The 16149-nt window shown below is 35.5% G+C and overlaps 1 protein-coding gene, 3 long non-coding RNA genes and 1 pseudogene across 5 annotated transcripts; 1 reads left to right on the top strand and 4 right to left on the bottom strand.

Annotated features, from left to right (window-relative positions):
* Positions 1-1540: 1540 nt before the first annotated feature.
* On the bottom strand, positions 1541-2451 carry LOC149387916 (uncharacterized). Of its 2 annotated transcripts, none has more exons than XR_016300510.1 (3): positions 2279-2451; positions 1797-1855; positions 1541-1649 (listed from the first exon to the last, which is right to left on the bottom strand). It is a non-coding gene; the product is annotated as an uncharacterized LOC149387916 (long non-coding RNA). The 2 variants fall into 2 exon arrangements; XR_016300511.1 differs by having other exon boundaries at positions 1541-1603.
* Positions 2452-3657: 1206 nt separating this feature from the next.
* Positions 3658-6072, bottom strand: LOC149387915 (uncharacterized). Its single transcript, XM_089623827.1, has 6 exons — positions 5931-6072; positions 5760-5846; positions 5294-5439; positions 5130-5208; positions 4897-5021; positions 3658-4365 (listed from the first exon to the last, which is right to left on the bottom strand). Exons 3-6 carry the CDS (start codon positions 5363-5365, stop codon positions 4312-4314), a joined length of 330 nt encoding a protein of 109 aa, XP_089479953.1. The 5' UTR covers positions 5366-5439; positions 5760-5846; positions 5931-6072; the 3' UTR covers positions 3658-4311.
* A 482-nt stretch (positions 6073-6554) lies between these two features.
* On the top strand, positions 6555-7262 carry LOC149387914 (putative galacturonosyltransferase-like 7 pseudogene; annotated as a pseudogene).
* Positions 7263-9251: 1989 nt separating this feature from the next.
* LOC149387913 (uncharacterized) lies at positions 9252-11216 on the bottom strand. The gene is made up of 8 exons (XR_016300580.1): positions 11045-11216; positions 10867-10973; positions 10524-10677; positions 10318-10357; positions 10062-10230; positions 9777-9885; positions 9559-9607; positions 9252-9460 (listed from the first exon to the last, which is right to left on the bottom strand). It is a non-coding gene; the product is annotated as an uncharacterized LOC149387913 (long non-coding RNA).
* Positions 11217-12817: 1601 nt separating this feature from the next.
* On the bottom strand, positions 12818-15830 carry LOC149387912 (uncharacterized). Its single transcript, XR_016300753.1, has 3 exons — positions 14831-15830; positions 13713-14324; positions 12818-13608 (listed from the first exon to the last, which is right to left on the bottom strand). It is a non-coding gene; the product is annotated as an uncharacterized LOC149387912 (long non-coding RNA).
* Positions 15831-16149: the final 319 nt, after the last annotated feature.

Below are 16149 nucleotides of genomic sequence, written 5' to 3'. Positions count from 1 at the left end.
GAAACATTCCAATGTATGCACACTGATACAGATGGTATTGAAAAGAACATCTCAAAATTACATATACAACACTTAAACTAAGCCAAACAAAGCTTTTGTTTTGTAGTTGCTAAAAAAAAATACTAGTTCATAACAGAACTCATATGTTATTTGTATGGGTGAATTATTTCTTCAGATATATCTTAACAGTGGAATAAATATACGGATTGCAATAATCTGTCAGGATAAAGTAAAATAAAAAGGTATTCAAAACATTAAATGGAAAGAGTGGATTTTCAAAACTAGCTTTCGGTAGGAAAATCACGCATCAGAAATACGAAATGAACTTGATCATCGATACACTCATAATCAAATGAGAATCTGTAAATTGTATGCCACGCTGAAATTAGAGGTCAGCCCTAGAAATATACATATACATAAAAAACCCTAGAGATGTATGTAGATCGGCAAAATTTTAAAATCAATGCGTCTGTAATAAAAGCAAAAGATTAACTCTACTATCATAAAAATACCCCACGAACAATATAACACAGTAAATAAAAAAAATAAAAAAAATTTAGATTAAAAAACACCAGGTTATACCAGAGGGACTTTAGGTGATAATGTTGTATATCAAAGTGACGACGACAGAAAGATAGAGAGCACGAATGAGTGAGATGCTATAGCTTCCATGCATTTCAAATCATCTGTGCTCTCTATCTTCTGTCAGCATCTATAAACATACACCCCAATGTCTCCTTTAATTAACACAAACATAAATATAATATGTATATATATATTATTATATATATATAAAGGAGAATCCGGAATCACTATTCACGCAGACTCATATTACTGTTAAGTCTACAGTACACTTAAAAAATTTGACAAAAATACCCTTTAAAAGTCTCATAATTACATGGCATGCCAATGTCATTCTGATTAAAATATTACAACTACTCCTAAAAGAAAAAAAAATCACAAAAATGCCACTCTGACTTAGAATATTCTGGAATACAAACCGACATCCACATATGACAGTTTTAAATCGTTGGAGCTGCCCGAAGTAAATTAATTGTCTGGAATTCTCCAGATATTTGCATTGCAAAAATCATCAACAGCTATTTCATGAAATTTCTGGAAAGTTTTTCATTTCTTTCCAAGCGGCCTATATATTCCATGCTCCTTCACCGAAGAAATCGACACCAACTTCTGCTCTTTCGTCTTCAAAACTACAATCAGACCAATACAACAAATTCAGCCATTGTACATCAATATGTAACAATCTGACCACAATCAATTTCTATTTGTTGTGTTTAACTTCATTTTTTAATCTTTTGTTCATTCTTTTACTTTTTTTTTTTTTTTACTTTTGTTCATTCTTTTACTTTTTTTTGTTCATTCTCTTTGTTCAGTCTCACTTTTCCTCCATCACCACACGTAACAAAATCAGACCTGATCGGCGAGGTAACGTTCACCCGTGGATCAGTTCGAACCACCACTTGAAGTTGAAGATGCGGCAATGGCAGTCCTCGAAGCCGAGTGTATGTGATCCGCAATACTCAGCCTAAGATAGTAAATAAGCCGGAAGATCTAGACCTTCAACTTCGACATCAGCGCAGAACTAATCTTGACGAACATGGGGAAATGATCAAGTAAATTAGAACAGTCTGGAGAAAAAGTGTATATTTCAGAATAGAACAAAAAAAATACAATCGAGAACAATAAGAGAAAGAAAGAAAAGCTGGACTCATGAGAGATCGAGTATCGCACAAAAAAAATAGATTAATTAAATTGTTTTGATAGGAAAGGATTACCAGAAGATCCTACTTGATGAAGTTCAGAAGATCTTCCCCTTAAAAAAATAATGGAGCATCTGTCAACAAATTGGAAATATATAAGCTTTATTTTTATTAGTCTTTCTATAGAAAATTGCTTAATACTAATACCCAGATAAGTGTTTTACCATGAAAAAATAAAATAAAAAAATCCCTCCATAATATTTCCAAAAAAATGTTAGCAGAACTTAAATCACAACATCATCAAAATGAGACCTGATCGGCGAAGTAGCCTTCACCTGTGGATGGAGAAGTGGTGGTCTCATTCTTTTCGTTGATGAGAGGTTGGGATTTTTTGGGAAAAGTTTTTTGCATCAGAAAGAAAGAAATATTTTTCTTATAACAAGTTAAATACTTATTTTTCTTATTTTGGGCAAATGAAACAAAAAAAGAAAACCCTACAGAGAATAAAAAAGTAGAGGTATAACTACTGAAAAATAATACGTTTGAGATGCGATTACCGGTTCAAATAAATCGAATACGAACTGTCAGATACCGAGACCGATACCATAGACGTTTCACCGCAGCCACATATTTCTACTATGTCCGAGACTGGCGTGCATATGTATTTTTGGTGGTAGTAAAAAATGGAGGTTTCGCCATTGACGATCGGTATAGAGAGAGAGGGGGAAGCGGCTGTGAAAAGAGAAATGCAGAGGAGATAATGGGGTAGTAGGGTTTCAGATGGGCTTTATAAAAGCCCACTATTCTTTTTTAAAAGAAAGCCCACTAGAATAATACACATTTGTAGAGCAATTTTAATAAAAACACACAAAAATATAGCATCATAGACTGTATTTGCAACTTTGCATATTGTCTTCGATGTAGTTTCTCTTATATTTACAATGATGTTATTGATCTATTTCGTATATGTTTTGTATCAACTATCTCAAATTACATGTAAAAAACAATAAAGAAAAAGGTGTAGAAGCTAAATATTTATTTATAATTAGAAATGTGTATTTTATAAATAAAAAAAAAATTGTGATTTTCAATAATATTACAAATATTAACTATGAAGAAAATTTCCTTACTTAGATGTATATATAATCTATATTTGCAATTTTGTATTTATTCTCTATTTGATTTTTAGAAATAGGATTTGTAATATGGTAATTATTGTATATGTGTATATAATTTTTTTCATTGAAGTAAAATAAAATATAACATTGGTACAATTTGAGTTGTACAATTCAGTCATTATAAATTAAGATATGTAAATATATGTATGAAATATTATTGATGTAATCTTAACAATTAGTAAGTTATTTAACGTCATGTTCATCATTAATTTTTTTTTTATTATTTCAATAATTTACTGTTAAAAGACATCAAGCAACGCGCGGGCATTTTGCTTGTATATATATATACTAGGATGTAGAACGTGCTTCGCACGTGGTGATTATAGATATTAATTGGTAAATTTATTTTAAAATAATGGTATGGCTTTTTAATACATCTTTGTTAAAGAGTTTTACCAGTATTCATCAAAGTAAAATACAATTGAAAAATAATATGAAATTGTAAGAGATAATATTCCATAATAAACCGTGGGAGTAAAATAAATTCAAATTAAGTAAGAGATAATAGATTTTGATTCTTCATCTCTAGAATTTCATCATTGCAATGTGGAAGAAGCATTAGTACCATGACCTTCTAAATAATTATGAACTTTCAATTATTTGCACCATTGCTTTACACTTGAATTTTGATGAGATTAACCACTTTGTCATTATACGGAAAACATACTATAATTACAAATGGGTTATATAGGTGTATACTTCGAAAATATGAAACAAACCCAAATTCAAGAACAAAACATCAACCGATCCATTTGAAATTAACATCCAAAATCCAAAATAGAGAAAATTATAAATGAAATTAATAAAACAGGATTTGACAGAGTAATTCTCAAGGAGTGATCTACAATTAGTCCTAGCAACAGAGAGACATTGTACATGAAGCTCAGATTATATTACCTACCGGAAGCTATGTTCTTGCGCTCAGCATGGCTCGATAAAATTTGCTAGTATATAAGTAAATTATGCTTTCAAACTTGATAATATATAAGTAAATTAATTTTTTTTTACATAAATAGGCTAACTTTGATGAACAACCACCTTAAATAAGAAAACTCCTATAAATTTGTGACCGAAATCATGCCCTAGAACCTAATACTGCAAGGAGAAATTACGCAGGACATCAATCAATGAACTGTGAGGAGAAAATGTTTGAGACATCAATGTACGTACCTTGGAGAAGAGAAAACACCGAATCAAATTATTTGGACTGCAATTAAAGGAAAGGGGTAAAGTGAGTTTGTAATAGAGAGAGAGGGAAAATATGAACCTGAATTCGTGGATAAGGCCATGCTTAAGAGCTCGTCATCGAGGTAGAAGGCGGAACGTCAAGCTCGTCATTTTAATAATATTATAATATTAATAGATCATTAGTTTCATACACAAAGTTATTCATGTAATCACTATAACACAATTTAATTGAAGCTTGTAGCGACCAGTGAGTAGAATGTGCTGCAACCTACAAGCCCCTGCAATAACACACCCACAGGCACTGGAAATAACTACAAAAGAGTAATACTAACTACGTACTGAGCCAGACCAAATAGGGAGGTGTGAAAGACAAACTTCAAAGCCAACAACATAAAAATTCACACAAACTCAGAGTAATATAAAACAAGACCACATACAAGTATAAGCCTAAAAACATTCACCAAAGTAAAAAGTTAATCTCTTTATGGCTCTAGACGAACTAAGAAATGTGTGTATCCAAATCATTTTGATTTTTGAAATCCAACTTTGCTTCTATGTGGCAGTAATAGTGACAAAAAAGGACTTCTATTTATTTATCTATACACACACACACACACACACACACACACACATATATATATATATATATATATATATATATATATATAATTCACGAGCGAGCGCTTTCCCTAGCCCCCTCGTACTGTTCGATACAAGCAAATCCAACGTCGAGTTTTTATCAACCTTAATCATTGCATCATGAAATAAGGAAATCAAAAGGCGATTTTGGGTTTTTTTTTTTTGCTTACCTTCTGGTTATAACGACTATGCGTGGACCGGCTCGGCAATACTCCTCCAAAACCATGTTGGACCCGATCATCGTCCCGATGATGATTCCCCTGTGCCAGCTGTACCATATCAACACTGTCACCCCCTTCAAAAAAAAAAAAAAAAAAAACCAGGTTCAAATTTGTAAGCCATTAAACATTAAACATTTTCAGTACATGATTTATGTATTTATTTTAATTTTGTTGATACTTACCAGATATCCGAAAGCCAACTCCCAGGATTACTCCCGTACTCATCATCGTCACAATATATCTACTGATTTGGATGGCCATCTGTGAAAAACATTACATAATTCTCACCAGTCAAACTCAAATTACATAAACCCTAAATTAAACCAAAAGAATGAAGAATTCTGACCGAGGAAAACACTTCTTCCAATTTGGCCACAGCTTTACTATCCTCTTCATCATTCCTCGAGTTCAATCCCATACCCGCTGTGACGGTGTAACTCAAAGACCCCCCAAAACTCGAACTTTTCGAGACCAAGCCTCCTTTTTCCTTCGCTTTATTCCATAATACCACCAAATATCAATCTCAAAGCCTATCCTTATCAATATACCATAGCTAAACCCTAGAAATGCCTACAGATAGGTCATATTTCAAAATACACAAATATTGTTATAGCTTTTTTTCAGAGTTAAAATATCATACTCGTGTATAAGGAAAACACTAAGAGAGGTTCGACTCTAAAAAATCATATCCCAACCCAGAAAATATAAATAAACAGATAAAACCCATTGAAGAACCCAAACATCCCAAATGAAAAACCCATAAGAGGTCGCAATTCGGGAATATGACAACACGAGAAGAAATATTTGTTTACCTTGAGCGGTTCCAACGATGAATCATAATTTCTTTTCCACTTGCTCGCCTAAACCCCCAAAACTGAAGACGAATTTCATCTTTGAACCTTCAAATCAAACGCAAGACGAAATTCTAGAATTTCGTATCTAAAATTCAAAAGATAACCAAAGGAAAACAAGGAGAGCCATACCTTAAGCGGTTGAATCCTCGTTCTTCATCCAATTCTCTCCCGAACTCTCTTTCTCGCTCCATCTCTCGCACTCTCTTTCTATTGAGCCTCTCTTTTTCTCTCTTTCGTTCTTCCAAGGCAAATATAACCGCTCAACCTGCTGTTGGATTCTCATTATATTAAGAAGAAATTGTATATTTGCCCCCTGATTTATGGCCTCACTGACAGAAGATGACTTATGATATAAAATCGAGGTTATTGGACCTCAATATCACGACCGACAAAATTGATGGACCTTCCGTGTATTATAAGCCCACTCCGTCAGTTAAATGGCCACGTGGTAGTCACATGGTACCAGAGGTAAATGAATTTACGAGAATGTCCTTGGACTCAAGTAAATTGCTTTGATTTTCATTTTATTGAAAAAAATTCTTATTGTCATATGTTGTTCTCACTTGGTCAAAGCTCGTCTAATTCCGATTAAAAAAAAGATCCTCGTCGAACAAACGAAAATGTCCGTCGAGCTGCATATTCCTGACGTTGTCGCTGAGGCTGGTGCCGTCGGCGTGCGGGGCGGCGGTGATCCTGTTGCACGCGCCCACCATCGCGGCGGCGGTGTCGGGGAGGCGCTGGCACGGGGCCCACATGGTGGGGACGGTAAAAAACTTAATCTCAACCTCCGTGAGACAAGCCCTGGAACAGCCTCTCAACTACGCCAGGAATTACTTGCCCCATATTCTGGAATCGTGCGTGAAGAGAGTGATTTACCTGGACTCCGATCTGATCGTGGTGGACGACATCTCGAAGCTATGGCGGACCAGCCTGGGGTCAAGAACAATCGGAGCACCGGAGTATTGCCACGCGAACTTCACCAAGTACTTCACTCCCCGGTTTTGGGGAGACCCGGCCCACTCGGCGGCGTTCTTGGGCCGGAGGCCCTGTTACTTCAACACGGGCGTGATGGTGATGGATCTGGAGCGGTGGAGGCGCGTGGGGTTCACGGAGCGAATCGAGAAGTGGATGGAGGTGCAGAGGAGGGACAGGATCTACGAGCTGGGCTCATTGCCGCCGTTCCTGCTGGTGTTCGCGGGACACGTGGCGCCCATCGAGCACAGGTGGAACCAGCACGGGCTGGGAGGGGATAATGTGAGGAGAGACAGGATCTACGAGCTGAGCTGCAGATCTGGAGGGGAATGGGTCTGGCGATGGGTTTTCGGCGAGATCGAGCTTCTGGAGGCTTCGTGGCTGTGCCGGAGAGTTAGGAGCGAACGCTCGTTCCGCGGGTCGGGGTTAAACTGGCTGGGAAACTTCGCGGGGACGGATGTTCGGAGGCTGAAGATGAAAGGCTCATAGACCGTGTTTAAAAGCAATTCGGAAGGTGGTGGGGGTTCACTTTAACGGTCGGTCATGGAGAGAAAAACTGATGAAGAAGAAGAAAGATAGAAGCTTCAGAAGAGAGAAAAAAAAAATTGTTTTTTAAATTAATTTTTTAATTACACTCCCTCATCCGACTAACAAAATAACGATTTTACCCTTATTTACCAGAACACGTGCGTTCCACGTGATTATTTAACTGACGATTGGGCATCTTTTTTGACGGAAGGACCCAACTACTACTTTTTTATATAACAGGGGGTTATCAAATAGTTTTAAAAAGATAGGGGGCATTTTGCAGTAAGGCCATAAATCAGGGGGCAAAGATACAATTTCTTCTTATATTAATGAAGAGAAAGTGATGTTGTGTCGTAATCTTATTGGATTACAAATAGTCACAACAAAAATGAATAGGCACTTAACATTTCGTACGCTGACAAAGTAAAAAATAAACGGTTTGTATTCAAAGTGAGGTGTGAACATTTCGGAATTGGCTTACATGTCGCAATTTAATTGGTAGATCCTTATGAACAGTGATTTCGGATTTGCACTTATTATTATACTAGATAGTAACACGTGCTACGCACGTGGATAATAAAGATTTACTTAGAAAATATAATTTATAATTAATAAAAATTACTTAACTAACATATTTTGAAGTTATTAAAATGCGTTAAAAAAACTTAAATTTAAAATAAAAAAATTATAAAATAATAAAAATCAATACGAAGACCATTGTAAACACATGTTCTTTTAAAAATGAGAATGTGTACATTCAAAATGTTTTGTAATTAGATACTGTTATGTAAGACATGCATCGACATTTTGATATTTTTTGGTCAATGAAGATGAGATTAGTTAAATAACTCTGTCAAAAGAATAAATTATTATGTCCATTAAAATTAGATAAATCATAAGAGGCAAAAGTTGGACTTTCACTATATATCTTAACTATGTGAAACAAATGTTATATGTCATGTATATTTGGCATATAAAGCAGAAAGTGTCCATAGAAAATGGAAATTATTGATAAATACTTTGAAATCAAAGTTAATTTCCTCGCAATGAGTTATGTTAATTATCAATCACTATCGCTGTTACTATTGAATCTGCCAAAGGGCCATCACGTTCGCCAAAGTATACAATAATAAAACATAAATTCAAGCACATATTGAATTATAAAATGGCATATTTAGTTAGGCTCAAACTGAATTAATGTTATGGAAATGATTCATAAGACTTAGTATTGCTATGTTTGGTTCTGTTTGAAATATTAGAACTATAATTCTATAGAATAATCAGTACTTTTAATTTGAGTTATCACTATCAAAACCAGTGGAATGAATCATTCCACCTTGTAATCAATTATTTTACAATAACTACCCCCGAAATTTCTAAGCATACAAAAAATCATTTTCAAAATCTCAACAAAAACTTCACCCACGATATGAACACTTGCTGGAAAAAAAACAAACACCATTAAACTCAATTAAAAAAAAAAAGATATGCACTGTTCATGGTGAACTTCAATTACAAAGAGCCTCTATGTTGCCACGATTGGGATTGTCGAAGTCCCTCCGGTCACGAATGAGTATCACCAACAACATTCACGAGCGCCTCCGCGAGTATTACGAACACCATCGGCAAATGTCACAGGGAATATCTAAAGATGGGTATTTTATCCGGTTTAAATTAAGCGATCGATTGATTGACATTTTATCCTGTTAAAATTAACCGAGCAGATAATATTAACCTTTCGTTCCGGTTAAAATTAACCAAAGCGATTAATTTTAACCGGTTATTTTATGGTTAACAAACCATTTTAAAAACAAATAGATTTGCACATGCTTGTTAAGTCACTGTTAAACAATTTAGACGCTTAACCGGCTAAACCATTACCGTTTTAGACGGTTAACCTTTAACCTTTAGAACGTTTAAAGGTTTAACCGGTTAACCATTTTGCCCACCTTTAGGAATATCACAAACACCGCCGTTGTTGCCGCAACTTGTGGCAGAAACAGCCTTCGCCAAATCTGGTTCGAGAAAATAAATGCGTAGCTTCTCAAGGAGCAGATTGTCATCAGAGGACGACACATGGGGGAGCCTGGAACTTACTTACTGTCTGATCCCCAGGAGTAGCTGAGTGTTGAAAAGCAACGGCGGACGGAGCGGATGGCCTAGATGCAGGCGGGGAAGATGAAGAAGAAAATCCAGAACTTTGCAAGGTTTGACAAAATCCAGAACTTTGAATTAGATAAAAATCAAAAGAACTAACAGAGAGACAAAAATAGATGTTTCTGCTCCCATTTCTTCCATCCATGAATCTGAGAAAATAGAACCACAGTCAATTACCTCTCATTTTTACACAAATGTAATTTTTTTTTTTAAGAAAAAAGAACTTTGTTCATTTCAATAAACTGGCAGAAACCAGGAATACAAATGCTAATTGAATAATAAATAGATTTAAAAATTATTACAAAAAATTAATCATACCTTTAGCCTCCCGAGCATCATTGTAAAACCACTAAACATCACATGAAATAGCACGAAAAATAATGTGCAACTGATGCGAACCATTTACAGAAATAAGTGGCTCATTTTCCTGTCAGCAATAATCGGATTAGAGGTCTTGTTTACTAATGAAAAAAATCTTCATTAAAATTGTTTTCAAGTAAGAGAGTGGACTGTAACAATCTAGTTCACCAGACAAAACATGTTTTTATCATCAAACTCATGAGCATGTTGGTTTCTTTTTCCAATGAAGTAGTAGATACTTACGGTTTTGAACCACAACAGTTTTCTCCCGTGTTCCTCATCGCTCGATTTCGTTTCCTTGATAGAACATGGTAACATGGTCTCTGCAATTTTAATGGGGATATATACTTTGGCAATGTAGTTCTGACTTAAAGTTAAGAGCAGCGAAATGAAGCCCAGAGAATCATCAGCTCTGTGAAATTGACACACCGAAAATCACACTATCAGTATTCACATAACTTAATATCAGCCCTGAAAAACAGAACTCAGTAAAATCTACCTGCTTTGACCTTCTCAAGAGCTTCATATAGAGAGCAAGCCTATATATAAAATAAAACCATGAAAAATTATTCAAATAAATCAAACTTATGCTTTCGCTTTTATTTCATAAAACAAAGAACCAAACTTCATTTCAAAACAGTAAAAAACAAAGACCAATATCCTAATCACTTTCAAGCGACAAAAAGAAACACAACAAGCACTTACACTGCCAAACTTGTGAAGTACTTTCTCCAAGACAATGGGGATGATGATTATGACAGCGCAAACTCCGGCGGCCACTAAGGTCGGCATCTGATCGAGCTCCCTCAACTGACCCGATCTCCATCGCCACCGTGACTTTCCAACCAAACTCCGAGCTCTGCAACAAAGATAACATCCATATCGCGCTTTTAAAAAAAAATCGTTCATTAATGTCTGGTGAACTTGAATGTAGACAAATCCAAGTAATATAAATAGAAATATCCTCACACACGAACACACAAGTAATATAAATAGAAATAACCCGCAAATAAGAAACATATATTTTGCAGAATATAAAAGAATGTACCTTTATATGGATCTTTGTAGCAAATATCTACTTTTGAACCATTGATACTCGACATAAGGTTATGATTGCATATAGGCTACGCATTATGGAATGCACTAAAACACCTACTACCAAAGCAGCAATTTTTATAAGCATCAAATATATCATCAAACCAACACTATTTTCTGCTGACTCTTACCATGTTATCAAAGTGAGGATGGTTGAAGTTATAGCACAAGAATGTAAAATGAAAAAGAAATCTTCACTGTCAGCACCAGGGAAATGTACATTAAATTTAGAAACAGGGTACCATTCAATAAAACTGTATTCATAACGCAGAGGCGATCACATCAAATTTGCTTCAGCTCAAGCAAATGGGAAATAAAAAAACCAAACTTGAGTTTTTTTATAAAAAAAAAAAACAAACAAACAAAAACAAAAACAAGACTAAACAGAAGGTAGAAAGATGAAGAAGTTGAAAACAAAAACCGAGAGTGTTTTATTTGAAGAACAAAACCAGACAAATGGTAGAAAGATGACTTAGTTTAAAACCAAACCTAAGAGTCGTTTTTATTTAAAGAACAAAATAAAACAGAAGAAATAGCAACCACAAAGTGATGCAACATGTCAGAACGGTATTTAAATTCTACTAATTTTTCACGCTGTTGACATAGTATTTTTCCGCGCCAAATCCTAGACGATAACAATAATCTAAGGTTTAGGCGTGAATTTAGGTTGATGAGCACAATCTTGATGCACTGGAAAACATTTCAGAGATGGTTCACATACAACGGTGGTCTTATCACTGACTTTCTCTATCAGACCTGCTTGCAAAGAGCTTTGATCTCCCTCACCAAAGATCGAGCCTAATGAATCAAACCTATGTCGCATAGCCTTATTGGGTTAGAATTAAACACAAAACAGGGTAAAAAGAAAAGAAAAAGAGAGTACTCTCTATATGTTTACAGCTTCCCTAGTTCGAGAATGATGATTCGATCAGTACATGGTCGTGTCTAGTCTCTCTTCTCCACCCGAGCGTGGTTCTGTTCGCTTCGCCTGCACCAGTCCCAAGCACAACCTTTCAGATTTGAAACCGGAACCGTAACAAGAATGAGCAAGAATGAAAGCCCCAATTTAAAAGTAAATTCGAGCAAAACCTATATAAAATCTGAGAACCTAATTTCCAAATTAAATTGGAGCAAAACCTATGTCTAATCTGAAAAGCCGAAGTTATATACCACTTCGTACCAATCGAGACATAAACGGGGACTCGAGATGATGAAACAAAGAGAGCGTACCGTAAAGAGGAGCGGAGACGATGAACACCGGTGATGACGCGCGAGGCATTAGGTGAGTGTTTCGCTGGCGGCGAGGGAAGAAGAAAGAATGATAGAAGAAAGAGAAGAGAAAGAAAAGAGACTTGAGAGAAAAAGAGCGTTAACAACAAACCCACAAGGGTTACAAATTAAAAACAAAAAAATTAAAACGGTTTGTATAAAGAGTTGGCTTACGTGGCATATTTTAATTGGATAAAACCTTATGAACAGTAACTTCGGATTTACACTTATTATATTTTAATAGATTAATAGAAATAGATTAATAGATTTTAATAGATTAGCAGATCCGAGGCTAATAAGAACGTAATTAAAATATTCAAGAGATAGTTCAACAACAACCAATTCAAGTGAGATCTCTAAACTGAATACTTAAGTGGATGATACACTTAATAGTGAAGCCATTTGAATTTTGTGATAATAAGAAATATAAAGCAAGTATCGTATTCACAAACAAATAAATAAAACTAATATTTCCCATAGTTTTTCAATCAACACGCGCAATCCCAAAACGCAACGATAATGTATGGAAGAAAAAAAAAGAAAAACATAGAAAATGCATGATAATCTTTTAAAATAAAATAAAAAAATAGTTCAATCAAAGCCTAGGTTTTCTGTTGGAGGTGGATGTTGCAGGGAAGAGATCATCATCTTCGTTCTTCAATTCTTGGTCGACACAATTAAGCTCGGAGAGCTTGTAAACTTGGCTAACGGTGAATTGGTCTTACATTCCTCTTGAATTTAGAATTCTCGTGTCTTGAACATAGAATGTTTTTGTGATAGCTTCTTTGGCCTCGAATATTGGTTTCAAAGAATCTTTTTGCGTAGCTTGTTTTAGCAAATGTGAATTAGTTTTGTAAATTATTCAAAATAATTTAGATAAGCAGTACACATTTTCATTTATTGATTAACCTGCTCCAAAATTTTGGATATTTGTGAAGCCTTGCATGAAAAGATCTTTTCAGCAGTGTAACCAAAGCACGCAGCTTCGAACTTCTCTGAGCCATCCGTCAAAGTGAACTGAATGCGTAACCTACAAAGTACATACGCGCATGTGAGAGTTATTGTTTCAAAATGAACTAAATGCGTAACCTACAAAGTACTTCCATCATATAACAAGAACACTTTCAATCTGTTTTTTTTTCCTTTAATTTATTTGGTCATGTTTGGTTCGGTTAGAAGACTGGACATAACCAAGAACCACCCGACCATGATACGAAGCTTTTCCAAAAAGTAGCCCACACGAAATACTATCCTTAGCTAGACATGAGATCAATATACCTTTCCAGAAACGGGTACTAAACAGATCAAACCAGTGCGCATCGGGATCAGTGGAACCTTGGCCTGCAGATGATAAATAAGCGATGACCTCATCCTCTTTTCCATACAATGTTTTGATGGCCTTTTCGGCTTGAGGAATCTTCTCTTGCTGAAAGAAAAGTGGACATATATTTGTCATTAGGATATTAAAGCAAACAAATCAATCATATCCAGAACGAATTGTGTCGAGAGCTTAATTAAAAATACGAAAACCTGAAAGAGCCAACAAAATAGAGGCACAGCTGGGATACCAAACATTGTCCTCCACCTGATGATATACATTTTAAAAGAGTAAAGCCCAAAGAATCAAATAGATTGAATATGTTTTCTTTAAGAACCCAAACTATAAATTCAACAGAAGAAACAATCCTCAATTTTATATGGTCTGATACAAAAGCGTGTACAAGTCTAACAAACAAACCATAGAACAATGGCCAATCAGAATAAGGACGAATTCATAACTTCCTAATTGATTTTGGACAAAGGCAAAGCCGCGCACGAATTCACAACCAAAATACTTTTGGTGTTTGTACAAACCCCAAGATCCTGCAATCTAAAAGAAAAGAGGAAAATTACAACATGAAATCAAAATTAGAAAATGAGAGAGAGATTGGGAGCCTGTGAGCTGACGTCTCGTGGTGGGACCAGGGCTTGCATGTGGCTTCTCTTAATCAAGGATTGTTTGGTTCGGCGTCTTGAGTAAGAATAGCCAATGCCAACAGGAGTATCCAAATATATGATACTTGAAACCTGGGAAAAAATGTGGATTAAGATGCAATTTTAGCAAACTCCCTTTTGGCTTTCTTTCTTCAAAACTAAATGGTCCTGCATAATTACAAATTAAGCTAATCAATAAAAAAAAAAAGAGAACACATTGTAATTTCATCCACTAACTACAACATGCGATAATCATTGATTTCAGTATACAGAGTATTCTGCTCTAACTGACTAAATACTAATGCAAATCGACCAAAGGCTAAGAAAAATATATATGCAGTGCACCATTTCGTTGAATTATATATATATAAAAAAAAAGCAGCCTATTTTCATGAGCTAAATTGAGGATTAGGGTTTAAATGTCGTCTTGGAAGTTTAGGGTGATAAATTGGAACACGAAGGATTGGTAATTTTGACCAAAGAAAAAGGAAAAAAAAACTTGACTGAGGCATTTCAACAAACCTTGACTGAGGCATTTCAACAAACAGTGAAAAAACTTTGCAGAATAGGGCAATTAAAAGAAATTCAAATAAAAAAAAGTAAACCATACAGTGATTACATAAGCATGATAATCGACATAAGCCAAATTAAAAATAACAAACAAGCAGACTTACGAAAGAGTGGGTATCATATTTGAAGGTAGATGTGGAGAAATTATTTCCTCAGTTCTTGTCGCCTCCAAAGCTATAGAACCTGCAAGTATGCAAAGCTGTAGTAATAATACACAGTTGTTCTGCACAACCTGCTGCTAGAGAACCTGGAAGTATGCAAGGCTGTAGCAATTTCAAACCTAGCACACGTGAAAAGACTAAAATTATAATTTCAAATTTGGATCCAGAGCACAAGAACCCCAAAATCAAACACACAATTTCAAAATCCCCCATTTCTATGAAGAAAAAAAAATGTTCATGTACAATACAAAATTCGTGTTCAGTAACAAACGTTTCACAGGGGAGGAGCGAGGAAGGAATAGGGCCATTGTCAGACGAAACATTTTAGGGTTCGTTTATGTCTCCGGATTTTCTGGCGTAGAGGCTACTTTCGCACAATTCCAACGAGAGAAGAAACAGAGTAAACGGCAAAATCTGCTCAAACCACCGCGCAAAATGTTGGATATCCTATCTCTGGTACGAAGACTCTCTCGTTCCGCCACCGAGTCTCCAGCGACTCCGTCCCCGGCGCCACCGTCACTCGTTCCGGCATTTCCAGTCCGGTTTCCGGCGCTATCTCTTTCGTGCTCCGACGCGCCGATGATCCTGATCGAGACCTCCTCTTCCTCCTCGTCGCCGTCTCCGATTCCCTGGATGTCGGTTTCGTCGCCGTCTTCATAGCCGAGGAATGATCGGCGCGTGGAAGTGAAGAGATTCCATTCAAAATCAAGAATCAAGAGAAACCTGAGAATTAAATATTAAAAAATCACTCGAGTTTCCGTCGATATATTAAATGTGTCAAGCAACAAATTGTAAAGTTTCTTTATATCCCAACAACGGTTTTTATTATTTTAAGTGAAAAGATGTATCGATTGAGAAACAATGAATCGACGTGTTTATATATCGTGGTCTGGGTATTTGTGTGAATAAAAAAACTCTGGGTATTCTCACTTGAGAGAAAAAGAGCGTTAACAACAAACCCACAAACGGTTACAAATTAAAAACAAAAAAATTAAAACGGTTTGTATAAAGAGTTGGCTTACGTGGCATATTTTAATTGGATAAAACCTTATGAACAGTAACTTCGGATTTACACTTATTATATTTTAATATTTTAATAGATATATATATATATACATCAAGCGAGAGGGAGAGAGTAGCGGTAATATTTTTTTTAAATGCTTCTAGCGGTGATATTAACTTTTTGTGGTTGATACTTGATATAGGCAAATTTAGAGAGTGGGAGAGAGAGAGAGAGAGAGAGAGAGAGAGAGAGAGAGAGA

This window comes from Urtica dioica, chromosome 8 (assembly GCF_054948205.1).
Source record: "Urtica dioica subsp. dioica isolate 48M chromosome 8, U.dioica_male_clone48M_v1_H2, whole genome shotgun sequence".
Taxonomy (NCBI): Eukaryota; Viridiplantae; Streptophyta; class Magnoliopsida; order Rosales; family Urticaceae; genus Urtica; species Urtica dioica.
This window is presented reverse-complemented; position numbering and strand designations above follow the sequence as displayed.

What these genes read in the sequence shown, in the direction of transcription:
- LOC149387915 (XM_089623827.1), bottom strand. Translation starts at nt 5,365, where the DNA reads ATGGGATTGAACTCGAGGAATGATGAAGAGGATAGTAAAGCTGTGGCC. An exon ending in TGGAAGAAGTGTTTTCCTCG is followed by an intron (nt 5,209 to 5,293) that starts GTCAGAATTCTT and finishes TGTTTTTCACAG; the next exon opens with ATGGCCATCCAAATCAGTAG. An exon ending in ATAGTCGTTATAACCAGAAG is followed by an intron (nt 4,366 to 4,896) that starts GTAAGCAAAAAA and finishes GTGTTATTGCAG; the next exon opens with GGGCTTGTAGGTTGCAGCAC.